At 46.6% G+C, this 25,530-nt stretch overlaps 1 protein-coding gene across 1 annotated transcript in view; it reads right to left on the bottom strand.

Annotated features, from left to right (window-relative positions):
* Nucleotides 1-484: 484 nt before the first annotated feature.
* LOC139565985 (laminin subunit beta-1-like) overlaps nucleotides 485-25,530 on the bottom strand; it is a 39,461-nt gene continuing 14,415 nt past the window's right edge. Inside the window, exons 7-33 of the mRNA XM_071386760.1 lie at nucleotides 25,046-25,248; nucleotides 24,716-24,836; nucleotides 24,268-24,456; nucleotides 23,786-23,962; nucleotides 23,564-23,676; nucleotides 23,407-23,486; nucleotides 23,045-23,180; nucleotides 22,804-22,962; nucleotides 22,516-22,652; nucleotides 22,213-22,333; nucleotides 21,783-21,969; nucleotides 21,325-21,468; nucleotides 20,896-21,127; nucleotides 20,553-20,716; nucleotides 19,916-20,140; nucleotides 19,570-19,787; nucleotides 12,963-13,059; nucleotides 5,942-6,311; nucleotides 5,576-5,760; nucleotides 5,221-5,462; nucleotides 4,869-5,075; nucleotides 4,488-4,632; nucleotides 4,057-4,264; nucleotides 3,712-3,853; nucleotides 1,513-1,689; nucleotides 1,225-1,384; nucleotides 485-1,049 (exon numbers count right to left, since the gene is read on the bottom strand). Coding sequence (XP_071242861.1) covers nucleotides 913-1,049; nucleotides 1,225-1,384; nucleotides 1,513-1,689; nucleotides 3,712-3,853; nucleotides 4,057-4,264; nucleotides 4,488-4,632; nucleotides 4,869-5,075; nucleotides 5,221-5,462; nucleotides 5,576-5,760; nucleotides 5,942-6,311; nucleotides 12,963-13,059; nucleotides 19,570-19,787; nucleotides 19,916-20,140; nucleotides 20,553-20,716; nucleotides 20,896-21,127; nucleotides 21,325-21,468; nucleotides 21,783-21,969; nucleotides 22,213-22,333; nucleotides 22,516-22,652; nucleotides 22,804-22,962; nucleotides 23,045-23,180; nucleotides 23,407-23,486; nucleotides 23,564-23,676; nucleotides 23,786-23,962; nucleotides 24,268-24,456; nucleotides 24,716-24,836; nucleotides 25,046-25,248 — 4,676 coding nt within the window. The 3' untranslated portion in view covers nucleotides 485-912. The remainder of the gene's footprint in view (nucleotides 1,050-1,224; nucleotides 1,385-1,512; nucleotides 1,690-3,711; nucleotides 3,854-4,056; nucleotides 4,265-4,487; nucleotides 4,633-4,868; nucleotides 5,076-5,220; nucleotides 5,463-5,575; nucleotides 5,761-5,941; nucleotides 6,312-12,962; nucleotides 13,060-19,569; nucleotides 19,788-19,915; nucleotides 20,141-20,552; nucleotides 20,717-20,895; nucleotides 21,128-21,324; nucleotides 21,469-21,782; nucleotides 21,970-22,212; nucleotides 22,334-22,515; nucleotides 22,653-22,803; nucleotides 22,963-23,044; nucleotides 23,181-23,406; nucleotides 23,487-23,563; nucleotides 23,677-23,785; nucleotides 23,963-24,267; nucleotides 24,457-24,715; nucleotides 24,837-25,045; nucleotides 25,249-25,530) is intronic.

The following is a 25,530-nucleotide window of genomic DNA, read 5'->3' as shown; positions in this document are numbered from 1 at the left end:
ATCAATATGGAGAGAGCGAGAGAGAGAGAGGTGTAAGAGAAGGCAGTAGAAAGAAAAGCAGAACACTAACACTGTACAAACTGATTAGAAAACACGCTGTTTTAGAATATATTTGAAAATGTAGGAAAATGATAGTCTAGCTAAGCCTACAATGACAGTGAAGGAGTAAGGTTGTTTCAGTTGGCAGAGTGAACAGCATTTTGTTACAGTTAAAAGTGATAGAAGTACATTAACCTGTAACTGAATTGGATTCTATGAGGCAAAACTAAGCTGAAATTGTGTCTGTGCTGCTACTCTCTAGTGGTGATGATAATGCAGTAAAGAGAGGGTACAGTTTTTTCAAATTGCCACTAGGGGAAAGCAAACACCAAAATACTGTACATTTCAAAAGCATCTCATTTTAGGTAGAGATGAACTAGGCAATATTGACTAGGCATTTTTTTTGCAAAATTGGAACAACCAAATAAATAGGGAGTGGAAACTATTTAAGATGCATTTGTTACTTTATATTAGAAGTTCAACTACAGCATTAGGTTGATGGGTACAAATCGTATCATTTAATCGAATAGGCTCTCTTTTGCATTGGTCCAGACACATTTTAGTATCTTTACAGACAAGATTATACAAATATTTCCATAGAATCTGAAATCATGAAATCTATGTGCAGTCCTATGATTAAAACATGTATTACTTGTGATAATAGCTTATATGGCTTAGAAACAATTTCATACAGAAACATATATATTTCTTTTTTAAATGAAATACTTGGTTCTCAGTGGTAAAATACTGCTTATGGTCTTTGGAGTCTCCTGAGTGGTTGTCATATCTCTTTGGCACTAAAGAAGGCATCGTCATCATCTCTGGTATGACAGCAGGGTAGGCATTGCCAGGGATGCTGTTGACATGGTTACCCTAAGAACAGGTGCTGTAGACCATGACTTTCTGGCTGATGTCATCAAGCAGCTGGCGTGCCGTTTTCTCCAGCCCGGCCAGCTGACCTGCCTTGGCCTCTAGAGTACGCTGGTTGGCTGCATATGACCTCTCCAACTCTGCAAACACACAGTAATGTCATTAGAGAGTTTGTGTGTGTGCACTCACGTGCCTGTGTGCGCGTGCATGTACATGCATGGGTGAACGTGTGCTTGTGTGTGCATGCTTGTGTCGTGTGTGTTAGCGCATTGGTTTGTGTGTGTGTGTGCGCGTGTGAGCGTGCGTGTGCGTTACCTCTGAGTCTCTGTAGTTTTCCGCTGGTCTGTGTGAGCAGCTCCTTGGCCTCCTGCTGGAGTAGCTCCGCCCTCTTCTTGGCGTCAGACACGCCCTCTGCCTTCGTCACCACCAAGCCCTCCACAACACTGTACTGACCCTTCACCTCCGAGTCAAACTCCTACACACAACAAAACACACACACCCACACAAAGCAGAACACACACACTGGGGAATGGGTAACAATATAATTGGCAGGTACAATGCTGGGATGTGTGTGTGCGCGTGCGTCTATCTATGTATGTGTACCTGCAGGGCCTGCTCTGCGTCCTGCCCGGCGGTCTCAGACAGTTTCTCAGTGTTCTGTGTGCGGTGGCTGGTGACCAGGCTGCTCTCTCTCAGCAGAGTCACGTCTCTCTCCAGCTGCAGCAGACGCAGTGTGGCGTTACTCAGACGCAGCTCTGACTCCGCCGTCTCCGACTCCACCTATAAACACACAAACCCATATTAGCATGTATTCAGGCACAGACGCAAACACACATACACGTATTGTTCTTCTATCCTCGTGGGGACCTAAAATGAATTTCCATTCAAAATTCTATTTTCCCTAAACCTAACCATAAGCCTAACCCTAACACTAACCTTAACCCGTAACCTTAAACCTAAACTTAACTCGTAAGCTTAAAATAGCCTTTGTCCTCATGGGGATGTGGGAATTTTCTTTGTTTTACTATCCTTGTGAGGGACTTTTGGGAATTTTAGGTCCCAACAATAGAAGAACCAACACACACACACACACACACACACACACACACACACACACACACACACACACACACACACACACACACACACACACACAATGCACACTTTTAGAGACCTTGCATGGAATGTGTATTTATACACTGCTCAAAAAAATAAAGGGAACACTTAAACAACACAATGTAACTCCAAGTCAATCACACTTCTGTGAAATCAAACTGTCCACTTAGGAAGCAACACTGATTGACAATAAATTTCACATGCTGTTGTGCAAATGGAATAGACAAAAGGTGGAAATTATAGGCAATTAGCAAGACACCCCCAATAAAGGAGTGGTTCTGCAGGTGGTGACCACAGACCACTTCTCAGTTCCTATGTTTCCTGGCTGATGTTTTGGTCACTTTTGAATGCTGGCGGTGCTTTCACTCTAGTGGTAGCATGAGAAGGAGTCTACAACCCACACAAGTGGCTCAGGTAGTGCAGCTCATCCAGGATGGCACATCAATGCGAGCTGTGGCAAGAGGGTTTGCTGTGTCTGTCAGCGTAGTGTCCAGAGCATGGAGGCGCTACCAGGAGACAGGCCAGTACATCAGGAGACGTGGAGGAGGCCGTAGGAGGGCAACAACCCAGCAGCAGGACCGCTACCTCCGCCTTTGTGCAAGGAGGAGCACTGCCAGAGCCCTGCAAAATGACCTCCAGCAGGCCACAAATGTGCATGTGTCAGCATATGGTCTCACAAGGGGTCTCATCTCGGTACCTAATGGCAGTCAGGCTACCTCTGGCGAGCACATGGAGGGCTGTGCGGCCCCACAAAGAAATGCCACCCCACACCATGACTGACCCACCGCCAAACCGGTCATGCTCGAGGATGTTGCAGGCAGCAGAACGTTCTCCACGGCGTCTCCAGACTCTGTCACATGTGCTCATGTGCTCAGTGTGAACCTGCTTCCATCTGTGAAGAGCACAGGGCGCCAGTGGCGAATTTAACAATCTTGGTGTTCTCTGGCAAATGCCAAACGTCCTGCACGGTGTTGGGCTGTAAGCACAACCCCCACCTGTGGACGTCGGGGCCTCATACCACCCTCATGGAGTCTGTTTCTGACCGTTTGAGCAGACACATGCACGTGTGGCCTGCTGGAGGTCATTTTGCAGGGCTCTGGCAGTGCTCCTCCTTGCACAAAGGCGGAGGTAGCGGTCCTGCTGCTGGGTTGTTGCCCTCCTACGGCCTCCTCCACGTCTCCTGATGTACTGGCCTGTCTCCTGGTAGCGCCTCCATGCTCTGGACACTACGCTGACAGACACAGCAAACCTTCTTGCCACAGCTCGCATTGATGTGCCATCCTGGATGAGCTGCACTACCTGAGCCACTTGTGTGGGTTGTAGACTCCGTCTCATGCTACCACTAGAGTGAAAGCATCGCCAGCATTCAAAAGTGACCAAAACATCAGCCAGGAAACATAGGAACTGAGAAGTGGTCTGTGGTCACCACCTGCAGAACCACTCCTTTATTGGGGGTGTCTTGCTAATTGCCTATAATTTCCACCTTTTGTCTATTCCATTTGCACAACAGCATGTGAAATTTATTGTCAATCAGTGTTGCTTCCTAAGTGGACAGTTTGATTTCACAGAATTGTGATTGACTTGGAGTTACATTGTGTTGTTTAAGTGTTCCCTTTATTTTTTTGAGCAGTGTACAAATCTCCCAAATTTTAGACACAATTGAAGCCCTGGTCACAGGTGACTTACAGACGTGATGAGGTCAAGTGTTCCCCTGGTGTTGTTGTAGACCTGCTTGACGGCATTGATGGCAGAATTCTGAGCACGCTCAGTTGTATCCAGAGCCTCCTTCACCAGGGCAGCTGTCTCCTTCACCTCAGACGCCTCCTGACTGAGAGACAGAGACGAGATTGTATGTGAGTGTGTGCGAGTGTGTGTCTTAATGTGGTTCAAGTGTGTGTGCATTCATTAGTGTGTGTGTGAGAGAGAGTGTGTGTGAGGCTGTGTGTGTGTGTGGGGGTCTGTGTCTGTTTGTGTGCATGTGCATGTGTTTGTGTGTGTGTGTGCATGAATTCATGCATGCGTGCATCTTACCTGGCGGTGCGAGCCTGCTCCAGCAGCCTCTCTGCAGTGTGTATGTCGTTGGCACTCTGACTGAGGATGTCCTCCACGCTGGTGATGGTTCCCACCTTGTCTCTAATCTCCTTGGTCAGAGCCTCCAGCTGCCCGGGCGACGTGGGCATCTTCAGGGCCAACACCTCGTTCGACACCGCTTCGATCACCTCCACGTTGGCACGGTCGTCTGTCACCATGGAAACAGAGCTAATTAGACTCAGAGAGCCAATTAGACTCAGAGAGCCATACACAGGTCACAATCAATTCGAATCACAATCATAACCAATCACTCACATGGGGAAAGAAGAACTGGAGCCCTGATTGTCTATGAATCAGTGATCATTTAGTTAGTCTGTACAGTACGTTGAAAGATTGAGGCCTGGTCTTTGGGAAAATGTTTGTATACTCACTAGTGAGTAGGTCTCGTATCTCCTTGATGAGGCTGCGGAGCTGCTCGTTGGTGTGCTCCACTCTATCTCGGCTCTGGTTGGACTTCAGCAGCACCTCCCGAGCACTCAGCTTGGCCTCGTCCGCATGCACCTTCACTTCCCACACCTAGAGGTCGCCACAGGACACGTAAACTCAAACACAGTAAGGTAAACACTCCTCAACGCTTGTGCCGGAGCAAGCAGATATTCTATCTTTAGTTACTATGATGATAATGTAAGATGACCTGACTATATTCATGTAGGGCTGAATCATAACTAAACAACAGCTGTACTACACAAAGTTATATGCATGAATCTCAAGTTAGGATTCGGCCCAGAGTGTAAAAAAACTACAGTTCCCACCATTCTAGAGAGCTTATCTACTTCCTGCATGGTGGACAGGATTTCCTGGTCGAAGTCCTTGGCTGTTTTCAGAGTGCTTTGTGTCTGTGTGACCAGACCGTCACACCCGTCTCCACCACAGCGATGGGTGCCGTCCTCCGACACACACCCCACCCCTCCACAGGGTGACGCAGCACACCCCTCCTCCCCACCAGCCGCTCCACATGTCTACACAGAGAGAAAACACACCAATCGGGTTAGAGCACTAGAAAACCAGGGACCAATCAAAAAGCATTGTGGTGAAGAAGTGCGATGATAATTGACTACTGATTTTTTATTTTTTTTATTTAACCTTTATTTAGGTCAGACTTACCTGCTTGCTGAGCTCTGATAGGTCAAGAGTGTCCAGCTCCGTGGTAAGCCTCTCCAGTCTCTCTGTGTGTTTCTGTTGTCTCAGGTCAAACTCCGCCTGGTTCTGGCTCAGTCTGGCCTCCGCTTCGCGCCGTAGTGTAGCCGACTGTTCCAAAGTGTTGTCGGGGTAACTGGTGGTCTGATTGACACGGATCTCCGCCTTCTTAGACTCCAAGTGGGCATCGGTGATGGTGTCCATCGCTCCTGCCATACACAAATAAAACACACACAAACAGGGGTGTGTCAGAACTAGTAATGATGTCACGCATACTGTACCCCCTTTCTCACCCTCTGCCCCTTCCTCTCTCCTCTCTCACCCTCTATGTTAGAGTTCTTCACAGTCTTTATGTGGTCTCCAATGTCTTTGACTGTTCTCTCTAGCTCTTGGGCCTGCTCTCTCAGTATGTCCAGACTGGCCTCGGTGTAGTTGGCATTTACAACGAGACGGGACAGGGAATCCTCTGAGACGTTCAGCCTCTCGTTCAGGTCTGCCACCATCTCACTGTTGCAGACGCGCGCACACACACACACAAAATAACATTTTCAATAGAGTTGACATGGACTGATCATAACATCAAGTATACAAACAGAACCCTTGGTGCTGTGTGTTTCCATGTGTAAATGTGTGTATGCAGGTGCGTGTTTGTGTGTGTGTGCAAGCGCACGTGTTTGTGTGTACATACGTGACCTGCTGCATCATCTGTTGTACATCTTCCATCTTCTGTATAGCAGGGTTGTTCTCTACTATCCCACTGATAGCATTAGCACTCATCTCCAGACTGCTAACGGTGTCTGTGTACGGCGCCGTCACCCCGTTGGTCTGGAGCTCTGTCACATGATCCTTCAAACGCTGCGTCTGGTTGGTCAGTTCCCCTACCACGCGGTCCCACTCGCCGAAGCACTGGTGGCATCGTTGGCAGGCGGGGAACTCCCCATGGTACCCTCTGGCACACTGGTTACACCGGGGTCCAGACACACCCTCCACACACACACACTGGCCGGACGAACGGTGGCACTGCTCGCTGGCGATGCCACGCAGGTCACAGTCACACGCTGGAGGGTGAGGGAGAGAGAGAGGAAGAGGAGAAGAGAGAAAAGGGTTAAACACATACACATACCTATACTTGACTTGAGGTGAAAACAGTGGTGATGATGGAAAGGAAATGAGGGTACAAGGAAATTAACTCATAGTAATATGAGAACAGGTCTGTGCCCTTTAACCCCCCCCCCCCCCCTCAAAAAAACAGAGGTACTGAAAAACGATATTATTAACAGCTCAACAGTCCTGTGCTGAGAGTAAATGAACGCACAGGTAGCCTTGACCTCTCAACTCTATCCCCCCTTTGACCCCCCAGTCTGAAGCACAGCAGAGACAAGCCCTCTAACCTCTAAAGTGGAGGAGAGGAGAAGGAGAGAAATAGAGTGATGGAGTGAGTCAGTGAAAAAATGTGAGGAATGGAGAACAGGAAAGGGTGCATATAAGCGGTTAGCACCCATTACTGTTGCCTGAGCTTTTGAAGAGGGTGATTGATGCACCAAAAAAGTGCAAAGAAGGATTCAACATACAAAAAGAAGGATTCAACATACAATTATAAAGCAACCAGCTGCAATAGGATTGTGGGTTTGCTCAACATTTGGTGTACAAACTACTAAGAACACCTGCTCTTTCCATGATATAAAAGTGCATTGACGATGTCGTACCCACAGCAACGATTAAAACATTCCCAAACCAGAAACTGTGGATTGATGGCAGCATTCGCGTGAAACTGAAAGCGTGAACCACTGCTTTTAACCAGGGCAAGGTGACCGGAAACATGACCGAATACAAACAGTGTAGCTATTCCCTCCGCAAGGCAATCAAACTAGCTAAGTGCCAGTATAGAGACAAAGTAGAGTCGCAATTCAACAGCTCAGACACAAGAGGTATGTGGCAGGGCCTACAGTCAATCACGGATTACAAAAAGAAAACCAGCCCCGTCGCAGACCAGGATGTCTTGCTCCCAGACAGACTAAATAACTTCTTTGCTCGCTTTGAGGACAATACAGTGCCACTGACACGGCCCGCTACCAAAACCTGCGGGCTCTCCTTCACTGCAGCCGAGGTGAGTAAAACATTTAAACGTGTTAACCCTTGCAAGGCTGCAGGCCCAGACGGCATTCCCAGCCGCGTCCTCAGAGCATGCGCAGACCAGCTGGCTGGTGTGTTTAAGGACATATTCATACCCAGTCTGCTGTTCCCACAACCTTCAAGAGGGCCACCATTGTTCCTGTTCCCAAGAAAGCTAAGGTAACTGAGCTAAACGACTACCGCCCCGTAGCACTCACTTCCGTCAAGTGCTTTGAGAGACTAGTCAAGGACCATATCACCTCCACCCTACCTGACACCCTAGACCCACTCCAATTTGCTTACCGACCCAATAGGTCCACAGACGACGCAATCGCAACCACACTGCCCTAACCCATCTGGACAAGAGGAATACCTATGTGAGAATGCTGTTCATCGACTACAGCTCAGCATTTAACACCATAGTACCCTCCAAACTCGTCATCAAGCTCGAGACCCTGGGTCTCGACCCCGCCCTGTGCAACTGGGTCCTGGACTTCCTGACGGGCCGCCCCCAGGTGGTGAGGGTAGGTAACAACATCTCCACCCCGCTGATCCTCAACACTGGGGCCCAACAAGGGTGCGTTCTGAGCCCTCTCCTGTACTCCTTGTTCACCCACGACTGCGTAGCCATGCACGCCTCCAACTCAATCATCAAGTTTGCGGACGACACTACAGTGGTAGGCTTGATTACCAACAACGACGAGACGGCCTACAGGGAGGAGGTGAGGGCCCTCGGAGTGTGGTGTCAGGAAAATAACCTCACACTCAACGTCAACAAAACAAAGGAGATGATTGTGGACTTCAGGAAACAGCAGAGGGAGCACCCCCCCTATCCACATCGACGGGACAGTAGTGGAGAAGGTGGAAAGTTTTAAGTTCCTCGGTGTACACATCACGGACACACTGAATTGGTCCACCCACACAGACAGCGTTGTGAAGAAGGCGCAGCAGCGCCTCTTCAACCTCAGGAGGCTGAAGAAATTCGGCTTGTCACCAAAAGCACTCACAAACTTCTACAGATGCACAATCGAGAGCATCCTGTCGGGCTGTATCACCGCCTGGTACGGCAACTGCTCCGCCCACAACCGTAAGGCTCTCCAGAGGGTAGTGAGGTCTGCACAACGCATCACCGGGGGCAAACTACCTGCCCTCCAGGACACCTACACCACCCAATGTCACAGGAAGGCCATAAAGATCATCAAGGACAACAACCACCCGAGCCACTGCCTGTTCACCCCGCTATCATCCAGAAGGCGAGGTCAGTACAGGTGCATCAAAGCAGGGACCGAGAGACTGAAAAACAGCTTCTATCTCAAGGCCATCAGACTGTTATACAGCCACCACTAATATTTAGTGGCCGCTGCCAACATACTGACTCAACTCCAGCCACTTTAATAATGGGAATTGATGGAAATTATGTAAAAATGTATCACTAGCCACTTTAAACAATGACACTTAATATAATGTTTACATAACCTACATTACTCATCTCATATGTATATGTATATACTGTACTCTATATCATCTACTGCATCTTGTCATCTTTATGTAATACATGTATCACTAGCCACTTTAAACTATGCCACTTTATGTTTATATACCCTACATTACTCATCTCATATGTATATACTGTACTCGATACCATCTACTGCATCTTGCCTATGCCGTCCTGTACCATCACTCATTCATATATCTTTATGTACATATTCTTTATCCCTTTACACTTGTGTGTATAAGGTAGTAGTTGTGGAATTGTTAGGTTAGATTACTTGTTGGTTATTACTGCATTGTCGGAACTAGAAGCACAAGCATTTCGCTACACTCGCATTAACATCTGCTAACCATGTGTATGTGACAAATAAAATTTGTTTTGATATAGACTGACTATGATCCCTTATTGAAGTCACTTGTTCAATCCACTTCAATTAGTGTAGATAAACGGGAGGAGACAGGTTAAAGAAGGATTTTTAAGCCTTGGATTGGGTATGTGTGCCATTCAGGGGGTGAATGGGCAAGACAAAATATCTATGTGCCTTTGAACAGGGTGTGGTAGTATGTGCCGGACGCACCGGTTTGTACCAAGAACTGCAACCGTGCTGGGTTTTTCACACTCAAAAGTATCCCGTGTGTATCAAGAACGGTCCACCAACCAAAGAACATCAAGCCAACTTGACACAACTGTGGGGAGCATTGGAGTCAATATGGGCCAGCATCTCTGTGAAACACTTTCAACACCTTGTAGAGTCCATGTCCATTGAGGCTGTTCCGAACAGGTAACACGATAATCACAGCCACATGCGTGGTCAGGTTGCGCCTGTGCCAATGACCGTGGCATTTTAATTCACACACACACACACACACACACAGACGCCGTCGTCAAGCCTGTCACTTTACCTTTGACCTCTTAAATCAGACCATGACATGATCTACTTAACCCAGACATGGTGTCAATCAAACATTTCTCTCTTTATCTCACTCTTTCAAACACACACACACTTATACACATTCACACACATGCATGCAGTATACACACAGTGCGCTGAGAGGGCGAGGACAGCGACAGGAGGTCAGACTAACTTTACAGGCAGTTTGGGAATACTGCAAGAATTCCTAAACCACAGGAATAAGATCACGACAAAGACAGGATTCCTCTGATTTCTGGAACATCTGGCTCTGATTCTCACACGAACCAAGGAGTTATTCCCAGATATACACTCTCAAAATCTCCCTCCCTCCCTCCCTCCCTCCCTCCCTGTCTCTCTGAGGGTGTGCCAACTTCTATGAGATATACATTTCTCCAGATGCAGTGATTGATGGAAACTGGCCTGTTTGTCAGTCAGTTGTTCAGTAGACAATAAACCATGTAGAGATGTAGACAGGGAGGAGTAATTTAGAGCCAACTAACACCACACTGGTGACACACATGCACACACTGACACAAGGACAGACATACGCACACAAGCATTTCGCTACACAAGCATTTCGCTACACAAGCATTTCGCTACACAAGCATTTCGCTACACAAGCATTTCGCTACACAAGCATTTCGCTACACTTGCATTAACATCTGCTAACCATGTGTATGTGACAAATAAAATTTGACTTGATTTGAAACACACAAACAAACACACAGAGACGGACACATTGTCTTGGAAATTCAGTACTGAGAGAGATTTGGTCATTTCTTCCAACAATCCTCTTTATTTAATATCGATTAATTATTGCAATAATGAGGCTGGTCGACCCCCCACCCTTGAGTGTTGGACCGAGTAACCTAACCTTCACACAAATGCAGAATTCTATATACAGCTGAAGTCGGAAGTTTACATACCCCTTAACCAAATATATTTAAACTCAGTTTTTCACAATTCCTGACATTTAATCCTAGTAAAAATCCCCTGTCTTAGGTCAGTTAGGATCACCACTTTATTCTAAGAATGTGAAATGTCAGAATAATAGTAGAGAGAATGATTTATTTCAGCTTTTATTTATTTCATCACATTCCCAGTGGGTCAGAAGTTTACATACACTCAATTAGTATTTGGTAGTATTGCTTTTAAATTGTTTAACTTAGGTCAAACGTTTCGTGTAGCCTTCCACAAGCTTCCCACAATAAGTTGGGTGACTTTTGGCCCATTCCTCCTGATAGAGCTGGTGTAAATGTTCTATAGGATTGAGGTCAGGGCTTTGTGATGGCCACTCCAATACCTTGACTTTGTTATGCTTAAGCCATTTTGCCACAACTTTGGAAGTATGCTTGGGGATTATTGTCCATTTGGAAGACCCATTTGTGACCAAGCTTTAACTTCCTGACTGATGTCTTGAGATGTTGCTTCAATATTTCCACATAATTTTCCATCCTCATGATGCCAACTGTTTCGTGAAGTGCACCAGTCCCTCCTGCAGCAAATCACCCCCACAACATGATGCTGCCACCCCCATGCTTCACGGTTGGGATGGTGTTCTTCAGCTTGCAAGCTTCCCCCTTTTTCCTCAAAACAAAGCTTTTGGAGCAGTGGCTTCTTCCTTACTGAGCGGTCTTTCAGTTTATGTCGATATAGGACTCGTTTTACCGTGGATATAGATACTTTTGTACCGGTTTCCTCCAGCAATGTCACACAGTCCTTTGCTGTTGTTCTGGGATTTATTTGCACTTTTCGCACCAAAGTACATTCATCTCTAGGAGACAGAACGCGTCTCCTTCCTGAGCGGTATGACGGCTGCGTGGTCCCATGGTGTTTATACTTGCGTACTATTGTTTGTACAGATGAACATGGTACATTCAGGCGTTTGGAATGAAGGATGAACCAGACTTTTGGAGGTATACAATTTTGTTTGTTTGATTTTCCCATAATGTCAAGCAAAGAGGCACTGAGTTTGAAGAGAGGCCTTGAAATACATCCACAGGTACACCTCCAATTGACGCAAATGATGTCAATTAGCAGAAGCTTCTAAAGCCATGACATAATTTTCTGGAATTTCCCAAGCTGTTTAAAGGCACAGCCACCTTAGTGTATGTAAACTTCTGACCCACTGGAATTGTGATACAGTGAAGTATAAGTGAAATAATCTGTCTGTAAACAATTGTTGGAAAAATTACTTGTGTCATGCACAAAGTAGATGTTCTAACCGACTTGCCAAAACTATAGTTTGTGGAGTGGTTGAAAAACGAGTTTTAATGACTCCAACCTAAGTGTATGTAAACTTCCGACTTCAACTGTATGGCTGACTCTAACAATGCTCAGTCATGGTTGGTTCAACCCCCCTCATACAGATTGGGGCATCATAAGCCACTCTGGGTTCATCCATCCTATCTGCACATGAGTTGTTGTCTTAACCCCACCCTGACTTAGTTTCCCAGATGCAAGGATGATTTTGAGACAATGAGGGATTGTTCTACTCCTAAACTATCTCTAGTAAAACACATTCTTGTCTATGTAATGCAGTCTTTAACCCATTTGTCAGCTCAAGCCATCTCCAGTGACCATACGCCCACATTAGCTGCAGGGAACTAGAGTTGAGCCCATGAAAACACAGACACTAACAGGACAGAAATATCCTCCTATCTATTAAGTATTGATTGCTAACTATTAATATCAAACAAATCAGGTAAATATGTAATTTTTCTATCACAACATGCGTGCGTACACACAATGTTAAAACAACACGGATGCATGAAAGCCAATTCCGTATCTCCGGAGACATCCACTCTGCTGGAGTCTGATAACACACACACACACACATACTGTACACACACACTGTGAGAAAAATGCTACAAAAAAATATAAAACCCGGCATCCAGCCCAGTCACTCAGGGGAACCACCGGTCAAGAGAACGAGACCATGAGAGACTGTTTACTCAAACTCTAAGAGACAGATTCAAAACACACAGAACCCCTCTCTAAGAGTGTTTCTCCAGACCCCAGTAAATTCAGAAGGAGACCCACTTGGAGAGGAAGCAATGACGCACTAAGATACTCTGTTGCACATGTTTCAGCTCCATGATGCACACAAGTTTAAGGCAGTCATGGGAACGAATCCACACACATGCTTTGTACTTTCTACTGCTACTCATAATCCCAGCCAGAGATACTTACCTTGACATTTGACCTCGGGATCTCCCCAGAACTTATCTCGGCATTCGTTGCATTTTCTTCCTCCGAAACCTGGCCTGCATGAGCACTGCCCCGACAGCTAGAAAACACACAACACAAGACAACACAACACGTCAGCATTATGAACATGCAATCTACACTGAGTGTACAAAACATTAAGAACACCTAATATTGAGTTGCCCCCCCAGCTTCAATTCGTCGGGCATGGACTCTACAAGGTGTTGAAAGCGTTCCACAGAGATGCTGGCCCATGCAGACTCCAATGCTTCCCACACTTGTGTCAAGTTGGCTGGATGTCCTTTGGTTGGTGGACCATTCTTGATACACACAGGAAACTGTTGAGTGTTAAAACCCAGCAGCGTTGCAGTTCTTTGAACAAACCGGTGCGCCTGGCACATACTACCACACCCTGTTCAAAGGCACTGAAATATTTTGTCTTGCCCATTCACCCTCTGAATGGCACACATACACAATCCATGTTTCAATTGTCTTAAGGCTTAAAAATCTATATTTAACCTGTCTCCTCCCTTTCATCTACACTGATTGAAGTGACTTTAACAAGTGACATCAATAAGGGATCCTAGCTTTCACCTGGTCAGCCTATGTCATGGAAAGAGCATAATGTTTTGTAAACTCAGTGTACCATCTCTAGGTTAGAGGAGGGTCTCCTTGCTACACACTGTACAATGGACAGTGGCCTGTATTGTATACAGGGGCCTCCCACTCCTCTTTCTATTCTGGTTAGAGCCTGTTTGCGCTGCTCTGTGAAGGGATCTTCAGTTTCTTGGCAATTTCCCGCATGGAATAGCCTTCATTACTCAGAACAAGAATAGACTGACGAGTTTCAGAATAAAGGTCTTTGTTTCTGGCCATTTTGAGCCTGAAATCGAACCCACAAATGCTGATGCTCCAGATACTCAACTAGTCTAAAGGAGGCCAGTTTTAATGCTTCTTTAAATCAGTACAACAGTTTTCAGCTGTGCTAACATAATTGCAAAAGGGTTTTCTAAAGATCAATTCAACTTTTAAAATGCTAAACTTGGTTTAACACAACGCGCCATTGGAACACAGGAGTGATGGTTGCTGATAATGGGTCTCTGTACGCCTATGTAGATATTCCATAAAAAATCTGCCGTTTCTAGCTACAATACAACATGAACAATGTCTACACTGTATTTCTGATCAATTGTATGTTATTTTAAATGGACAAAAATGTGCTTTTCTTTTAAAAACAAGGACATTTCTAAGTGACCCCAGACTTTTGAATGGTAGTGTATATACCGGTAGTGTATGTATGTGTGTATATATATATATATATATTATATATTTACCCCCCACCCCTCCCCCAATTGGAGCAAATTAGTGAACAACAACAGTTAGACCTGTATTTCCAGCTTATACATACTATATTTTATGGACACAATCTATTTTACAATAGTTATATTTTGTTTGTTTTTACTCCTGCCCTTCCTCTACCCTCAACCTCTCCCATCTCTTTCTGATGTCCATCCGGTTTGATTTCTATTTGCCATATCTTTCAAACTGTGCTCTTTCACAAAAGTTCTTAACCTATATACGTTTTACGGGCACAGTATGTTTGACATTAGTTATCTTGTTTTTATTAGTCCCAACATTCAGCTCCATTCAACCCCTCCCATCTATCTCTTAACACCAAAATCTGCAGAGCTGGGAAGGTTGTATCCACCATAAAAATAACATTTGAATTTGCCAACATTTCTAAAAAAAAAAATGTTTTCACTTTGTCATTATGGGGTATTGTGTAGATTGTGTCACGCCCTGGTCTTAGTATTCTTTGTTTTCTTTATTATTTTAGTTAGGTCAGGGTGTGACATGGGTATGTTTGTGTTTTGGGTGGTTATATGGTAAAGGGGGTGTTGGGTTTAGTGTATGGGTTTGTGTTGAGTGAATGTTTCTAGGTATGTCTATGGTTGAATGAATGTTTCTAGGTATGTCTATGGTTGCCTGAGTGGTTCTCAATCAGAGACAGATGTCTTTCATTTGTCTCTGATTGGGAGCCATATTTAAGACAGCCATGGGCATCATGCATTTGTGGGTAAGTGTCTATGTCTAAGTGTTTAGTGTCAGCACTTATTTGTTAAGATAGCTTCACGGTCGTCAGTTTGTTGTTTTGTTTCGTTCATTTTTGTCTCTTTAATAAAAGGAGATGTATTTTTCACGCGCTGCGCCTTGGTCCTCTCTCTCTTATCAAGACGATCGTGACAGATTGAGGGTTTTATTTAATTTAATACATTTTAAACTTAGGCCGTAACTAACAAATTGTGGAAAAAGTCAAGAGGTCTGATTACTTTCCGAATGCACTGTATGTTTTTGCATGTGAATTGATTAATTAATATTATGCTACACAAATATAAATAGCATACATTTGTCTAACCTTATCCAATCTGTTACTTGGATATATTGCGCCCATTACTGAAAAGGCTGTTCATACATTTACATTTAAGTCATTTAGCAGACGCTCTTATCCAGAGCGACTTACAAATTGGTGCATTCACCTTATGATATCCAGTGGAACAGCCACTTTACAATAGTGCATCTAACTCTTTTAAGGGGGGGGGGGGTTAGAAGGATTACTTTATCCTATCCTAGGTATTCCTTAAAGAGGTGGGGTTTCAGGTGTCTCCGGAAGGTGGTGATTGACTCCGCTGACCTGGCGTCGTGAGGGAGTTTGTTCCACCATTGGGGTGCCAGAGCAGCGAACAGTTTTGACTGGGCTGAGCGGGAACTGTACTTCCTCAGAGGTAGGGAGGCGAGCAGGCCAGAGATGTTTCGTTCATGTTTCGATGCTTTAGCTCAGGGATCATCAACTACATTTAGCTGAGGGATGATTTGGTCTTGAGAGAATGGTCAGGGAGCCGGAACAGAATTACAAATCATTTGTAGACTGCAAGCCCAAACAGATAAAATATTTTACTCGAACATTATCGTTTCAAACCTTGTTTACGTTTGTATACGGTCACAAATATCTCCTTATTATGCATAAAAATAAAAATACCTTGGAGCCGATTTGCCGGTTGGGGGGGGATTATTTAAGATACTATTTGAAGATGTCGGGTTTCAGATGTTTTCAGAAGATGGCCAGGCCCTGCTGTCCTAGTTTCAGGAGGAAGCTGGTTCCACCATTGGGGTGCCAGAACAGAGAAGAGCTTTGACTGGGCTGATTGGGAGCTGCCCCCCCTTAGTGGGAGGTCCAAGAGACCAGAGGTGGCGCAGAACGGAGTACTCGGGTTTGGGTGTAGGGTTCGAGCATAGCCTAAAGGTAGGGAGGGGCAGTTCCTCTTGCTGTTTCGTAGGCACGTACCATGGTCTTGTAGTGGATGCGAGCTTCAACTGGAAGCCAGTGGAGTCTACTGCGGAGCAGGGTGATATGGGAGAACTTGGGAAGGTTTTCAAACAGGCAGGCTGCCGCGTTCTGTATAAGTTGCAGCGGTTTGATAGCACATGTAACTAGGGCTTGGGCTCAGTTTTTTCTGATTAGAAAGCACACCATTTTCCTGGTTGGGAAACACTTACTGTCAGCAGGAGTAGTGTGTTTACTGGCTGAGTTCCATAGAGGAAGGAAGGCTTAGAATACACTTTGGAGTTACTAAACAAACATTCCACTCAGAGACAGAGAGAGAAACTCCATCAACCATTTATGTGCTAAGAACAGGAGAGAGCTAGACCCAATAGTAATTCATTATTATTTTGTAATACAGACATGTTTTATTTGTGCTGCAAACACCCTGGACTGTATTCACAAATAGTTTCAGAATAGGAGTGCTGATATAGGATCAGATTTCCCTTTTAGATTATACTGAAAAAGATTATATGGACAGAAGGATCTGATCCTAGGTCAGCACTCCTACTCTGAGACTTTTCCCCATGATGTCAAGCAAAGAGGCACTGAGTTTGAAGGTAGGCCTTGAAATACATCCACAAGTATGCCTCCAATTGACTCAAACGATGTCAATTAGCCTATCAGAAGCTTCTAGAGCCATTACATAATTTTCAGGAATTTTCCAAGCTCTTTAAAGGCACAGTCAACTTAGTGTATGTAAACGTATGACCCACTGGAATTGTGATACAGTGAATTATAAGTGAAATAATCTGTCTGTAAACAATTGCCAAAACTATAGTTTGTTAACAAGAAATTTGTGGAGTGGGTGAAAAACGAGTTTTAATGACTCCAACCTAAGTGTATGTAAACTTCCGACTTCAACTGTATATATACACCACCGGTATATACACTACCGTTCAAAAGTTTGGGGTCACTTAGAAATGTCCTTGCTCTTCGACCTTTGCCTCTCCTGAGTCCGTACGGGAGTTGCAGCAATGAGACAAGACTGTAGCTACCAATTGGATACCACGAAATTGGGGGAAAAAAGGGGGAAAAGTACAACAACAACAAAAATGTAAGGTACACTTAACCAGCATTCTGCAGCGAAACGCCATCCCATCTGGTTTGGGCTTTGTGGGACTATCATTTGTTTTTCAACAGGACAATAACCCAACACACCTCCAGGCTGTCTAAGGGCTATTTTACCAAGAAGGAAGAAGGACAGTGATGGAGTGCTGCATCAGATGACCTGGCCTCCACAATCCCCCAACCTCAACACAATTGAGATGGTTTGGGATGAGTCAGACCGCAGAGTGAAGGAAAAGCAGCCAACAAGTGCTCCGCCTATGTGCAAACTCTTTCAAGACTGTTGGAAAATCATTCCAGGTGAAGCTGGTTAAGAGAATGCCAAGAGTGTGCAAAGCTGACACTTTTTTGGTTACTACATGATTCCATATGTGTTATTTAATAGTTTTGATGTTTTCACTATTGTTCTACAATGTAGAAAATAGTAAAAAGAAAGAAAAACCCTTGAATGAGTAGGTGTTTTTGACCGGTAGTGTAAAAAAAATATATGGGGGATTGGAAGAGATGCAGACAATTACATTGAATCTACAATCTATCTGCATATCAAAGTTGATCTACCAACATTTTTTTTTTACAAAAATAAATCTAAATATAAGGTCCCACAGTTGACAGTGCATGTCAGAGCAAAATCCAAACCATGACGTCGAAGTAATTCTCCGTAGAGCTCCGAGACAGGATTGTGTCGAAGCACAGATCTGGGGAAGGGTACCAAAATAATTCTACAGTGTTGAACATCCCCAAGAACACAGTGGCCTCCATAATTCTTAAATGGAAGAAGTTTGGAACCGCCGAGATTCTTCCTAGATCTGGCCGCCCAGCCAAAATGAGCAATCGGGGGAGAAGGGCCTTGGTCAGGGAGGTGACCAAGAACCCGATGGTCACTCTGACAGAGCTCCAGAGTTCCTCTGTGGAGATGGGAGTCCTTCCAGAAGGAAAACCATCTCTGCAGCACTCCACCAAATCAGGCCTTTATGGTAGAGTGGCCAGACGGAAGCCACTTCTCAGTAAAAGGCACATGACAGCCTGCTTGGAGTTTGCCAAAAGGCACCTAAAGGACATTCAGACCATGAGAAACAAGATTCTCTGGTCTGATGAAACCAAGATTGAACTCTTTGGGCTGAATGCCAAGCGTCGCGTCTGCAGGAAACCTGGCACTATCCCTACGTTGAAGCATGGTGGTGACAGCATCATGCAGTGGGGATGTTTTTCAGTGGCAGTGACTGGGAGACTAGACAGAATCGAGGAAAAGATGAATGGAGCAAAGAACAGAGAGATCCATGATTAGAGCCTGCTACAGAGCGCTCAGGACCTCAGACTTGGGAAAAGGTTCACCTTCCAACAGAACAACCAACTAACCCTAAACACACAGCCAATACAACGCAGGAGTGGCTTTGGGACAAGTCTCTGAATGTCCTTGAGTGGTCGAGCCAGAGCCCGGACTTGGACCTGATCAAACATCTCTGGAGAGATCTGAAAATAGCTGTGCAGCAGTGCTCCCCATCCAACCTGACAGAGCTTGAGAGGATCTGCAGAGAAGAATGGGAGAAACTCCCCAAATACAGGTGTGCCAAGCTTGTAGCGTTGAACCCAAGAAGACTTGAGGCTGTAATAGCTGCCAAAGGTGCTTCAACAAAGTACTATTTAAATGTGATATTTCCACCTTAAAAAAAAAAAAAAAATTGCAAAAATGTCTAAAAACCTGTTTTGTTTTGTCATTATGGGGTATGGTGTGCAGATTGATGAGGGGGGAAAAAATGTCATCCATTTTAGAATAAGGCCGTAACGTAACAAAATGTTAAAAAAGTCAAGGGGTCTGAATAGTTTCCGAATGTACTGTAGATATTGAAACAACCAATTCCCCAAAAATATACCTGCAATAGAGCATGCTATGATAATGACGGGCGTAGTTTTAGTTCAACTCTGGTTATTAACACCAACGCTGGGGTTCTTTTACACCACTGAGTGTTAATTGAACACTTACAGAGTTAATTTAACACCTGAATCAACACTAGAAATGTTACACTGAAAATCAACACTAGGTACCACTGGCCAATTTGCTAGGTATAGATGGGTTGGGTGACTACGCGGGGTGTGGGTGTTGTTTTGGAAGGATGGGGTAAAGGTGTGGTCGGTTGTGGCCCTCACCTCGTTGCACGACGTCCCTAAGGAGTGGGTTTGGTCACAGTCACAGGTCTGACAGCCCTGTCCGCTTCCTATGTTGAACGTATCAGGGGCACAGCGGTCACAGTTCTGGCCAATCACGTTAGGCCGGCAGGGACACTGGCCAGTCTGCAGGTCACAGTGACACTCCCCCGGGGACGGACACGCCTCCGACGTCGTGCCCACTGAATCACACATACACCCTATAGAGAGAGAAAGACAGTTACACACACACACACACACACACACACACACACACACACACACACACACACACACACACACACAAACACTACATATATATACACACACACTGTCTAATTGTACTCACTCCTGCAACTCTGGGTGGCGGCGTTGCCGTAGTAACCCAGCTTGCAGCGCTGGCAGCCATAGCCCTCGGTATGGTGCAGGCATTTGAGGCAGACGCCTGTGCGAGCGTCGCAGGACCCCGAGTCCAGCTGGTCGATGTTGTCGTTACACTGGCAGGGCAGACAGCGCCCGGTGGGCACCTGGGGGTTACCATAGTGACCTGGGGCACACTCGTCACACCTGGCTCCTACGGAAGGGAAGGAAAGGTAAATTCCGAACTGTTGACACACACACACACACACACACACACACACACACACACACACACACACACACACACACATACCTACAGTTATAGATCTGTAAGGAAGCAGAACTGTTCATAGGCTGCAGTGTTTAGTATAGCGCAGTCATGGCACAGTTGTAAACACTTATAAAACAGTCGTAAACAGTCATAAACAGTTACAGGCAGTGGACTGGCTTCCTGTTCCAGTGAAAGAAGTATCTGTGGGGTTTGTCACACATTCACTGTCCCTGTAGTTACTACCTGCCCATTATGACCAGGAGCAGAGGGGATTCAGCTAGCTCTGTCATTTCAGGGAAAATGTGTACTAGGACTGGGAGAACAATGTGTGACGTGGTGTGTGTGTGTATCTAACCTCTGTATCCAGGGCTGCAGACACAGACCAGCCGGTAGTTGTTGGCGGTCTGGTAGCAGCCGTTTGCATACTGGCGTCCGCTCCCCGGCCCGTCTGGACACATGCAGGGGCGGCAGTGACCCCCCAAACCCAACACTGGATCACCATGGTAACCATCCAGACACCTGTAGGTACGGGGTAAGACATGATAAGAGGCACGGAAAACACTCACATACACACAAACACGGTTGGTACTGATAAGAGAAAGCATGACAGTGAAATATGCAGTTGTGCCCTACACTGGTTTGGTGTGCGGTATATTAGCTAGCTATTATTTTTTATATGGTATAATTTCACACAGTACCTTTCACACATGTGCCCGGTGGTGAAGGCGCGGCAGCCCTGGCACTCCCCAGTCTGATGGTGGCAGTAGTCGCTGTTGCCGTTGCACTGGCAGGGCCGGCATTGAGGGAAGCCCCAGTAGCCTGGCAGGCAGTGGGCACACTGACGCCCTGATGCCCCTGGCACACACTCACACTGACCTGTGGCCTCGTGGCAGAAAGCGTTCACAGAACCCACAGGATTACACTCACAGGCTGTGGAGAGAGGAGGGAGAGGAGGGAGGGAATAACAGGGAGAGGGGAAGGAGGGGTGGAGGAAAGAGGAAGAAGAGGGGGGAAAGAGAGTGGGAAAGGGATATAAAATACCACACAAGTTGGAATCTCAACCCCAGTCTCAACATAACCCTCCCCCTGACCTTTAACCTCTGACCCCATGCTTGTCTGTCACTCACGTCTGCATCCTGAGGGGCTGAACAAGAAGGTGGCGGGGGCACAGCGGTCACAGTTCCTGCCCGCCATGTTGGGCCGACACCGGCACTGCCCGCCTCTGGGGTCGCACACCGCACTGAGCGAGCCCTGGGAGTCACACTGGCACGCTAGAGAGCAGAAAGAGAACAGGGGGGAAGGGGAGAGGGAGAGTGTAAAAGAGGGGGGAAAGATAGGGGAGGGGAGAAGCGGGAGAGAGAGAGAGAGAGAGATAGATAGAGAGACAGCGAGAGAGATAGAGAGGAACGCAGCAATGTGAGTTGTTGTTGTTGTATGAGTATTTGGAATGCTTCAGGAAGCAAATGATTGTTTACTAATGATAAACAGAGACAGACTCACTGAAAACATGCACTCTCACACACAAACATACAGACTACCCCCCCCCTTCAATCGAACCCTACACACACACAGCCCCGTTTCCTACCCATAGCCCCCTGGTGTAGCAGGGCAGACACACTGAAGATGTAGTCGTTGCAGATGTCCGTCATGGGGCTCTTGACGACGCTCTGGCTGCTCTCCAGACAGCGGTACCTCTGGAACGTATCCCACGCCTCCTCGCCCTGAGAACCCTCAAACAGCTCCAGCTCACGCACCCGCGGAATCAACACCAACTAGAGGGAGAGAGAGGGGAGGAGGGAGGGAGGGAGAAGGGAAGGAGGAGAGTAAGTAAGAGATGTATACAGACAGAGGGCTTGTCGTAGAGATACTACAAGTCTGTTATTCCACACTACATTGACCATAACATGACTACTATAGGGATGTTTTCCATACTGACTCGCGTGTGTCTGTCTGCGTGTTAGCGGAAGCTACAGTTTATCAGACTGTATGGAGCGTGGTTTGCGACTGTTACTCACGGAGTCGATGAGTGTGTAGGGGCTTTGGATGTCACTGAGAGAGGAGTAGAGAGGCAGACTGAGACGCAGGGTGTAGTTCCGTCCCTTGTCCAGACACACAGGCCTCGGTAGCACCACATGTCTGAAACACACACACACACACACACACACACACACACACACACACAGAGGAAAGTAAGGTATACGGTTGGAACGACGGTAGAGGTGGTGTGTGGGTGTGTGTTTGCGTGTGTAAAGATGGTGTATGAAGGTGGAAGTAAGGGTGTATTGTAGGGACGAGATGTGTGCCACTTGGGTGCCTACCTGGATCCTGGAGGAAGAGAAAACGACTGCTGATCTCCTCCTGGTAGCGTGTTTTCACATGGACTGGCTGGCTGCCCCACTCTCATTGAGTACGGACGTATCACTCTGATCTCCACCTGCTCCCACTGCTCCGGCAACTACAGCAACACACACACCACACACGCAATATCACACATTGCAGACAGTAGAGAAAACTGTGTGTAAGTATGTGTGCGTTCGCGTGTTCTTATGCACGCGTGTGTGTTTGCATGTTCGTATGTGTGTGTGTGTGTGTCCATGTGTTTTAACCTGTGGTTCATAGCGGATCAGCATGTCGTAGTCCATGGAGTCAGGGAGGTTGTTGATGTGGAACTCCAGGTGGGCTCCCTCGGGTACGTTGACAAACCCTGGCCCTGTCCAGGTAGGACTACGATTCAGAGGATAGGGCCTGGGAACCACCTTCACACCCTGAGAGAGAGATACGACCGATTTAGAAAGACAGAGAGATTGAAAGCAAGAGGTCAACACACACACGCACACACACACTCACAGGGCCGTGCTTGGCGTCCTCAGCCTCGTAGGTGTAGTGGTCCAGGGCGATGAAGTAGTATCCTGACTCCACCTGGTCACAACGCCTCCCATACATGTGTTCTCGACACTGACACTGGCCTGATATCGGAGAACAACTAGAGGTGGAGGGAGAGAGAGGGGGAGGAAGAGCGAGAGGGGACAATAGGGAGAGAGATAAATAGGGAGAGCAACAGAATGAGAAACTGATTGTTCGTAAATATCCAATACCTACAGATACATTTCCGCAACCATGCATTTTCGGGCGCGGTGGAATTAGGAAGAGTAGTTGTGCTGTGACTGGATCATATGAGTAGAGACATGATGTGATTGGTTAAAACATACTCATTGTTGACGGCTCCGCCCTGGTCGCAGTCACATGGTCTGCAGCCGTCCATGTCATTACTCAGACCCCAGTGATGCGGCTGCAGGAACAAATGAATAGAGTTATAAACACACACACACTGCAGACACACAGTGACGTGGTCGGTAAGTCCCTCACCAGACACTGGTCACAGTTCCTGCCGGTGACGAGGCGTTTGCAGAAGCAGTTTCCTGTGTCCATGTCACATGGGCTTCCTCCAGGCAGCGTGCCCAGAGGGTTACAGGTACACTCTGCCAAAAACACACATCAAATAAACAATGAGAGACAAAAAGATAGGTGTGTGTGTGTGTGTGTGTGTGTGTGTGTGTGTGTGTGTGTGTGTGTGTGTATTAGACTCACGCAGGCAGCCGTTTGGTCCCTGCCCCAGGCCGTAGTGTCCCTGTCTACAGTGGTCGCAGCGCTCTCCCTCCACACTGGTCTTACAGCGACACTGTCCTGCTATCAGAGCAGCAGACACGTCTGTCCTGCCGTCACACTCACCACCCTGCAGGGAGCCCGTCGGGTCACAGCTACACGCTACAGACAGAGGGAGAGGGAGGGAGGTGAGTGAGAGAAAAATGTGAGGGGACAGGGAGGGTAGGAGGGAGAGTGATGAGGCAGTTGAAGGAGACAGAAAGAGTTTGGGGGGGGGTATTGGAGATGGAGAGACGAAGGAGAGCGAGAGAAGAGGACAGAGACTCCAACAGTAAATTCAGACTTTTAAGTTCAGAGACAGAGATCAAAGGGAGAGTTGAGAGTTGAAACTTGACAGGTCAGTGGTCAAAGGTGAGGCCAGGAAACTCCTGGCCCTTGTCATAGGTCACAGACAGACGGTAACGTACGTTCGCAGATGTTGGGGTCTCTCAGGTGTCTTTCGGGGTGCTGGTAGTAGAAGGGTCTGCACTGCTCACACTGACGCCCCATGGTCTCGTGTTGACACTCATCACACACTCCTCCACTCACGTTCCCCGTAGACAGATACACAGCCATGTCAAAGTGACATGACCTGGAGTGGTGGTTACACTCGCACACTGGGAGAAGGAGAGAGAGACAGAGAGATAGAGAATGGAGAGGGAGAGAGATAAAGAGATGGACAGGGAGAGGGGCCAGAGAGCGAGAGAAATAGAGAGAATATTTGGTTTAAACATATTTTGCACTTCAAAAGACACTATCGACAGGACGGAAGGGGGGAGATTCCTGTTGAGTAGTTTGATATATCTGGAACGGAATGATCCAGACTGTATATATCTGGCACAGTGTGATCAGTGTGTGTGTGTGTAAGTGTCTCACTCTTGCAGGCATTGGTGTTGTGTCCCTCTGCAGGCCTCCAAGGCAGGTTGTTGTAGAAGTCCTTACAATGCTCACAGTTCAGACCCTCTGTGTTGTGGTTACACATACAGTGACCATGGACCTGGAAACACACACGCACACAGAGAGAGAGAGAGAGAAACACTAGTGTTTGAGGCGCTAGCACCAAAGACTAGAGGAAAGTAACTTGAGTCATCTCCCTCTTAATGGTCACACAACGTATTAGGAGAACGTGTGTATGTTGTGTGTGTATGTTGTATCGTGTGTGTGTGTGTGTGTGTGTGCGCGCGCGCGCGCGTCTGTTTCACTCACCATGCCCTCTGTGCCTACATGTATCCCATCGACAGGGGAACACTTGGAGGCATGTCCGTAGCAGAAGCAGTTGCCGCGGACGACCATGTCGAAGAGGGCATAATAGTATTTCTCCGTGACCTCATCCCTGGAGTCCAGCAGGTTGTCACCCAGTGTGTTGAGCTTACTAAACTGGACACGCAGGTTAGTGATCTTCAGCATGTCTACACACACACAATCGGAATAAAGGCAGACTTATTACCAGTCCTAATGCAACGGCCATCTAAAAACAGCAGTGGTACGTTATAGGAATGTTTCTATAGGTTACTGTGTCTTTATATATTAGGTTCTGGATCTTCTCCAAGCTCATCTCTACGACCTCTGACCCTAAAGATGTGGGATCCTCCTTCTGAAGGCTCCCTACACACATTCACCACATACTTAACATGAGGGCCCCTCTGTGTAAGTGTGTGTGAGTATGGGTGAGTTTGGGTGTGAATGAGGCC

This window comes from Salvelinus alpinus, chromosome 37 (assembly GCF_045679555.1).
Source record: "Salvelinus alpinus chromosome 37, SLU_Salpinus.1, whole genome shotgun sequence".
Taxonomy (NCBI): Eukaryota; Metazoa; Chordata; class Actinopteri; order Salmoniformes; family Salmonidae; genus Salvelinus; species Salvelinus alpinus.
This window is presented reverse-complemented; position numbering and strand designations above follow the sequence as displayed.